Below are 8,665 nucleotides of genomic sequence, written 5' to 3'. Positions count from 1 at the left end.
CTTGACTTCCAAACATTCTTCAAGGCTCCCAGAATTTTCGCCCCCTCCCCCACCCTATGATTCACTTACGCTTCCATTGTTCCATCTGCTGCCAGATCCACTCCCAGATATCTAAAACACTTTACTTCCTCCAGTTTTGCTCCATTCAAACTTACCTCCCAATTGACTTGACCCTCAACCCTACTGTACCTAATAACCTTGCTCTTATTCACATTTACTCTTAACTTTCTTCTTTCACACACTTTACCAAACTCAGTCACCAGCTTCTGCAGTTTCTCACATGAATCAGCCACCAGGACTGTATCATCAGCGAACAACAACTGACTCACTTCCCAAGCTCTCTCATCCACAACAGACTGCATACTTGCCCCTCTTTCCAAAACTCTTGCATTCACCTCCCTAACAACCCCATCCATAAACAAATTAAACAACCATGGAGACATCACACAACCCTGCCACAAACCTACATTCACTGAGAACCAATCACTTTCCTCTCTTCCTACACGTACACATGCCTTACATCCTTGATAACAACTTTTCACTGCTTCTAACAACTTGCCTCCCACACCATATATTCTTAATACCTTCCACAGAGCATCTCTATCAACTCTATCATATGCCTTCTCCAGATCCATAAATGCTACATACAAATCCATTTGCTTTTCTAAGTATTTCTCACATACATTCTTCAAAGCAAACACCTGATCCACACATCCTCTACCACTTCTGAAACCACACTGCTCTTCCCCAATCTGATGCTCTGTACATGCCTTCACCCTCTCAATCAATACCCTCCTATACAATTTACCAGGAATGCTCAACAAACTTATACCTCTGTAATTTGAGCACTCACTCTTATCTTCTTTGCCTCTGTACAATAGCACTATGCAAGCATTCCGCCAATCCTCAGGCACCTCACCATGAATCATACATACATTAAATAACCTTAACAACCAGTCAACAATACAGTCACCCCCTTTTTTCATAAATTCCACGGCAATACCATCCAAACCTGCTGCCTTGCCGGCTTTCATCTTCCGCAAAGCTTTTACTACCTCTTCTCTGTTTACCAAATCATTTTCCCTAACCCTCTCACTTTGCACACCACCTCGACCAAAACACCCTATATCTGCCACTCTATCATCAAACACATTCAACAAACCTTCAAAATACTCACTCCATCTCCTTCTCACATCACCACTACTTGTTATTACCTCCCCATTAGCCCCCTTCACTGAAGTTCCCATTTGCTCCCTTGTCTTACACACTTTATTTACCTCCTTCCAAAACATCTTTTTATTCTCCCTAAAATTTAATGATACTCTCTCACCCCAACTCTCATTTGCCCTCTTTTTCACCTTTTGCACCTTTCTCTTGACCTCCTGCCTCTTTCTTTTTTACATCTCCCACTCATTTGCATTTTTTCCCTGCAAAAATCGTCCAAATGCCTCTCTCTTCTCTTTCACTAATAATCTTACTTCTTCATCCCACCACTCACTACCCTTTCTAATCAACCCACCTCCCACGCTTCTCATGCCACAAGCATCTTTTGCGCTTCCCTAAATACATCCCATTCCTCCCCCACTCCCCTTACCTCCTTTGTTCTCACCTTTTTCCACTCTGTACTCAGTCTCTCCTGGTACTTCCTCACACAATGGAGGCATGTAAGGACAGGGGTAAGTGGAGACTTTTGCTGTGGTCACCCTCCTGATGGAAATTCCTGGAGGGAAGAGGTATCAGAGATAAAGATATATAGTGTAATAATTTCATGTTGTGAATAGCTTATGTGCTCTTACTTGTTAATGCAGATTCTGCACATTCTCACATTAGTAGCTGTGTGTGTTCTGAAAGAATTCATACTGCACTGTACTTTTTTAGAATTGGTTGCTGAGTGATCAGCCAAATGTGCAAACCAGATACTTAACATTCTATTATTCTCTATGTGCTATTGGATGAAATATGATACAAAAATGTGTGATATGATACAAAAATGCGTGATCAAGTAGTACTCAAGTGTATATACATTAGTTGTAATTTCAGTCGTTTTCAACATTCATACATCGTTATAGCTATAATGCTTAACATACATCTATTCCTTGATATCCACAGTTTTAGTAATTCACTGTTCCAACTACTTGCTCAAAATGTTTTGTATACCTCTTTACTACTTGTAGTAACACAGTTTCACTTACTATGACATCGTTCAGTGGTCTGCTTTCCACTTAACCAGTCTACTCCTGTAAGCATACATATATTACACTTCGACACCTACCAAATGGTTTTACCTGTGTAGAGAGCACTTTTTCTGTTACTCATGCCTCATGAAAGAAAAGTGTGTACTGTACCAGGCTACCCCTGCCTCCCTCCATCACAATCATTTTTACGGTCTAACAGAAATATCTTGCTGCAACATCTATTATCATATATATGCACATACAAGATTATTGCAATACTGTAATACTAGCAGACACTCATAAATATGCAAGCCTATACATTGTAAAGTGCAGTTTCTAATATTCTCTACTCACCAGAAAATAAACTCCCTTGTAGCCCTCTGCTGCTAATATAAAAAAGGTAAATATTAAGGTTATGAGTGTTTCATCTCTGTAGTCACCCCTTTCAGAGTTTGGCCTACACCAATTGGGCCTCCCTAGCTTCTTTTGGTCACAACGCAATTTACAGTCCAACAGAATTATCTACTACAGTATCTATGTGACTGTGCAATGTAGATTATCATATACACATATAACGTTGCAATTCCGAGCTAGCAGTAATCAGTAATGAATAAGTAGGCCTATATATTGTACAGTAGAGTACTTTATATTCTATGCACACCAGAAAATAAACTTCCATTATAACCTTATGCTATGTGTTCAACAGTCAAATACCAAATGTTAAGGAAGTTTTCCCTCGGTGTATTTCGACAAACAAATGTAAAATATATAAAGAGTGACAATAGTTAAACAATCTAAACATGAGGTGCATACACAAAAGCTTGATTAAGCCATAGTACTGTCAATATAACAGTGGCATACCGAACAAGTGAGAAACTGGCGTCCCTTACTCCTCATGAACCATGCAGTTTACTATACATATATAGAATAAATCACTTTAAGTATTTTTTCAGTGATCTCATGTGTCTGACCCAGTTACTCAATTGTTTGATTTGGTATTTAATTATTGTCAGTAAGGTACAGAAAATATGTCCATACACATTCCATGACAGTTAGAGAGTGAATATGAGCAGATGTAGCCTTTCTTCATTTGTTCCTGGCACTACCACTGCTGATGCAGGCAACCTTCAAGTATGAAAAAAAAGAAAAACATGTTCCAATAAATGAATATGCATGTATATCTAACTGGAGATGGAAGGATGGAGGAAAAAGATTTTGAGTGACTGGGGCCTGAACATACAGGAAGGTGAAAGGCATGCATTGGATAGAGTGAACTGAAACGATGTGGTACACTGGGGTTGACATGCTATTAATGGTCTGAACCAGGGCATTTGAAGCATCTGAAGTAAACCATGGAAAGGTGTGTGAGCTATGGTTTCACTGCATTACAAATGACATCTATAGAATGGATGTGAGCAGAAGTGAACTTTCTTTGTTCTTGGCGCTACCTCACTAATGCGGGAACAGTGACCAAGTAAAGAAAAACATGTATATTCAACTATGTTTCAGTAACTAACACTAGTGACCTATGAAACAGATGTGTCCATTTCAATTAGGAAACTGAAATGGACAAAGGTATATCAACTTGTCGCATCAATCAAAACTCCCTTGATTACTGCTGTCAGGTGTCTTATAAAATACAATATCATATTTAAAAAAAAAATCACTGAAGTCTCAATGCAACAGCTACAATTAATCTAATGTAAATTTTGACCAATATTAATTATCTAATTCAACATCCAAATAACTTGTATTGTGCTAAATTCTCTAAAATAAAATGATGCTGAAGTGACCACACTAAGCAAAGAATACAAGTAACTTCTAGAAACATTACACATTACCCTCTCCGCAATTCAACTAGAACTTGCTACTACCTTTCACAACCAAGTCCATCTGTGTCTGCATATCTGTTTTTACTGGTGAAAACTTTTGTTCACTTTTGTTCAGTTCATACAGTAAAGTACTGAACACTTATATATCATATTTACAATAAACACTTACAATAACAATAAACACTAAGTAATTTGGTGTTATAAATGTCACAAGCAAGAGAGAGAATTTGGTCAAAGGGTGGCTCGGCCAAAATTCAGAGTATAATACTGGGTAAGATATTGCACGTGATGGATATCATATTCAAATACAATATTGTCCGATCAATGTTTTGAATACTTAAATTAATAAAATACCTGAACTGTGCTGCATGTTTCTGGTCATTTTATTCACAGCCTTGTGTGAATATTAGGCAGGAAAATCTCTCTTGAGAATGTAATCCCTCTTTATCCCAATTAATCTAATCATATGGTAAAATGGGTTATATTACACAGTGCTTCAGCTAAATTGTGTTGTGCAGGAATGCATCTCCAACATTAAGGGGCGATGAGTCTGTAACTGACTGTTTAATCAAATCATAAAATACTTTAGCTCTTAGTTGGTCCCCATTCAACAATACTCCATGCGATATTTCTTCTACATAATATATTGGCCTCTGCAAACTCCATGGATGATCTCTTAACTTTAAACTGTTTTAAGTGAATCAAGAAACAAGAAAAAAAAAATATGATTTAGGAGGAGTCTTGAAAGACCTGGACTCTAACCTTACTTTCTCCACAAGCCTTTAATATTATTATATTATTGCTAGCTGTTTTGAGTACTCACGAGGTACCCATAAACATAACCCTTAAGAATATCATGGAATAGATGTACTGTATCAATAAATGCCCAAGTTATTCCTTTTACCTTTTCTCGTTTCATTTTTGGCTAAGTACATAGCACTGAGATACCTGATTTTATAGACACTTACTCCAAATAAAATACCTTTTTTAAGGTTAGCAAGCTAATTTTGTATTTCCACAATCTGTCCTCATTCATATACCATTCTTGAATGGATATTTTACATCCATTCATTATTTTCTCCTTTTCTAATTCTATTTCTTTTTATATCCATGGAACAGTGTATATATGGTATATGTGGAAATACTCTCATTAGCATCAAACCCTAACTGGACTAAAATTCACAAAACATTCATGATGGAAAAAATTTTGAAGTTAATCTTTATAAACTTTACAAAATTAAAGAATAGACTTATTAGAAGCAATATGTGTCTATAATAATGTCATATCCTCCTGAAAATAATGGCTGATGAACCCAATCCAGTACATGATAAAGGAAGATGATATGAACTGGTGATATCATGTCACTATAGAATTTCTAAGTCAACCTGTTAAATGAGCTTGTCTTATCTCTAGGTTGAATAGTATCTCCTCTTGCGTATCATCTGGAAAGATCTTGAAAGAAGCCTCAAATAATTTTTCATCTTCCTCTTAATCATCAGGAAATCTCTTTTTAAGATAATTATGAACATTTTCGTACACAATCATCATGATGCCAGCACCTGGTCCAAGCCTCAAAACCTTGGGCACCAAACCTTTATAGAGTGCGTAGAACCTGCAACAGACAGATTCAGGTTACTGATATCAGGCATTAAGCAAATATACCATATAAATTTCTTTATATCATATATCATTCATTTATTCATCTATTCATTATACTTGATCGCCGCTTCCCACATCCGCGAGGTAGTGCCACAAAACAGACAAAGAATGGCCCATCCACTCATATACACATATATATATACATAAATGCACATACATATACATAAACATATCAACATATGCATACACATACACAGACATATACATATATACACATGTACATATTCATACTTGCTTGCCTTCATCCATTCCTGGTGCTACCCCTCCCCAAAGGAAACAGCTTCACCAGGCCCCGTTTCAGCAAGGCAGTGCCAGGAAAACAGACAAAAAAGGCCACATTCATTCACACTCGGTCTCTAGCAGTCATGCACATGTATATGTTTGTATATGTTGATATGTGTATGCATATGTATATGTATGTATATGTATGTGTATGTGTGTGTATGTATACATGTATGTATACGGGTGAATGGGTCTTTCTTCATCTGTTTCCTGGTGCTACCTTGCTGATGAAGGAAATGGCAATCAAGTATAATAAAATAATAACTTCATTGAAATAAGAACATCATTGAAAAATTTCATTGAAGGGGGGTTCACTGTCTTTATTTCATAAACCCTCAGAGAAACTCCTGGCTGTGGTGAAAGTTTCCTTGAATTTAAATCTTCATTCTAAATACCATACTCAGTAGGTTTGCAATTTTCTCCATCGCTAAATTATCCAAATACCTGTAAAAGGTGTAACACTGACCACTCAGATTTTTTCTTTCATCTTTTTAGTAATGCACTTGTAAAGTTTGCTTCTTTCCCACCCCTATTCAAACTGTAAGGCATGCTTTTAAGATATGTAAAGATGCTTATTCAACAAGCAAACATAATATGCACTGAAAAATAGTCTTATAGGTGTCAGTTACCCATAAAACACAAAACAGGAATGTACTATCATAAGTGCCTTTGGCTACAGAGGTCCTTCAACAGCTCTTGAGCCTCATGGCCAATGTCCGATACTAAGAACAGTTGCCACTCATTAAACTTTCAACAAAAAGCAATTACATTTGATCCCATAAGTATAGAGTGAGCTCGGCAAAAGCAAAACACAAGAACTTCAGGAAGATTTAATCCAAGACGTTTTTACATGCTCAGATCACTGTAACGTTCTGTAAACTTTGCAGGAATTAGAGATAAGCTGTTTTTTGAGGTCCCACATTTTCTCATTATGGTTGATTTTCAAACCATCTGAGATAGTAAAGAGTAGCTTTAAACAAATTTGAGAAACAAAAATGACTTCAATATAAAAAAAATTTCACTCACCCTTCTTCTCTGTATACAAGTGCAATGGAACCAAATGTTGTACGATACTTGATCTCTCCCAAGACTGGCTGAGGCCCTTGGATGCGACTTTTAGCTACATCAAAGGGAATGTTGATCAAGCACCCAAGTACGCCTGCCACAAACCCAATGAAGAATTTCTGAATATTCTGTTTCCATAGTTCCTGCAAAGTAAGAAACAAATGATTCAACCCATTTTTTCAATGAAGAAAGTAAATGACTACATTCATTAAAATCAAAGTCCACAACAACAGCTGTAGCTTACTTTCCTCATTGATAAGCAGATGGAAGAAAAGAAATAAAATGAACAGGTTGATCGAATGACCTTTGCCATCCACAGAAGCATTATCTTGGAAGAAGTAATGGGTTGGGTTTTCTTCCAGAGGCAAATATCACACAAATCTAGCCTCATATAGCAGCTTTCATCAAAACTGTCAAAGGATTTGACAATTTTGAAAACATGAATCAAATCACCACTTAACCTTCTCATTTCTAAGCTAAATAAGTTTAAAATGCCGAACCATATCTCACAGAGTTTCTTTCTCAGGCCAAGAATCATCTATGTAGCTTGCCACCATACACTCTCTATTCTGCATGTCTTTTATCAAGTACAATGACCAAAACTGAACACAATATTCAAGATGAGAACACATCAGTGATTTGTAAAGAGAGTTAGTTTCATAGACTTGAATTTGAATGCCCAACCTACAAACCCTACAATTTTGTTTGCCATTTCACTGAATCTATGCAGTACTTACATATCTTTTATGTCATTGGAGATTATTGTACCTAAGATACTATTCCACATCTGCTTTTAGTAGCTCAACAAAATTCAAACTGTAGCTTGTCCTTTTGTTTTAACAGGCAATGTGCAAAATTTTGCACTTAAGAATATCAAAATTCATGTCACATCTGTACCCAATTATCACTTTGTCTATATCAGATTGCAGTCATTCATTTTCTGTTGCAGTCTTATTTCCCAACTCACATCATCTACAAATTTTGATATGATATGACACACACCATTATCCATGTCACTAATACATATGAAAAGGAGAATTGACCCCAACATCAATAACTGCAGCACACTGCCTATTGTATAACTATTTTGATGCTTAGCCATTTATTACTACCTTACTCTTATAGTCAGTTAACCAATTTTTTAACCAACTCCTCTATACACATGACTCAACTCTTACTAATTTTTGATGCACACCTTGATCAAATACCTCCCTAAAATCTAAACAGATGAAATCTACTTTTTTACTTTCATCATTTATGTTGATTATATCATAAAAGAAATCAAACATATCTGTTAGACAAGAATGATTCTGCAAAAAGTCATGCTGCGAACTGTTCATTAAGTGGTGATCTAGATGATTTACAATCCTTTATCAAGTATTTGTTTCTAACAGTCTGCCAATTAGGATGATAATTTCCAGGCAAAGTAAAAGTGCTTGGTGTGATGAGTTGTTAGCAGTGAGTTGCGTAAGGAGTCCTGCAACAGTAGGTATACTACAATGAAATTCTATATGGGACATACTGCATGACAGAGGGCTTTGATTTATTGGACATACACAAAATAATTGATAAAAAAATCCTAACTGTGAAAGAAAAGTAAACATGTCTACCATGTACAATGAAATATTTGGCTGTTTCTGTACGGGATTATA

The 8,665-nt window shown here is 36.3% G+C and overlaps 1 protein-coding gene across 3 annotated transcripts in view; it reads right to left on the bottom strand.

The window, feature by feature from the left end:
* Nucleotides 1-1,374: 1,374 nt before the first annotated feature.
* The window catches only part of LOC139757827 (mitochondrial 2-oxodicarboxylate carrier), a 29,895-nt gene continuing 22,604 nt past the window's right edge, over nucleotides 1,375-8,665 (bottom strand). For all 3 annotated transcript variants that reach the window (XM_071678714.1, XM_071678713.1, XM_071678715.1), the window contains exons 7-8: nucleotides 6,975-7,156; nucleotides 1,375-5,619 (exon numbers count right to left, since the gene is read on the bottom strand). In XM_071678714.1, coding sequence (XP_071534815.1) covers nucleotides 5,496-5,619; nucleotides 6,975-7,156 — 306 coding nt within the window. In that variant the 3' untranslated portion in view covers nucleotides 1,375-5,495. The remainder of the gene's footprint in view (nucleotides 5,620-6,974; nucleotides 7,157-8,665) is intronic.

The sequence above is a fragment of the Panulirus ornatus genome, chromosome 28 (assembly GCF_036320965.1).
Source record: "Panulirus ornatus isolate Po-2019 chromosome 28, ASM3632096v1, whole genome shotgun sequence".
Classification (NCBI taxonomy): Eukaryota; Metazoa; Arthropoda; class Malacostraca; order Decapoda; family Palinuridae; genus Panulirus; species Panulirus ornatus.
The sequence above is the reverse complement of the archived record's forward strand: the minus strand, read 5'-3'. Positions and strand labels throughout refer to the sequence as shown.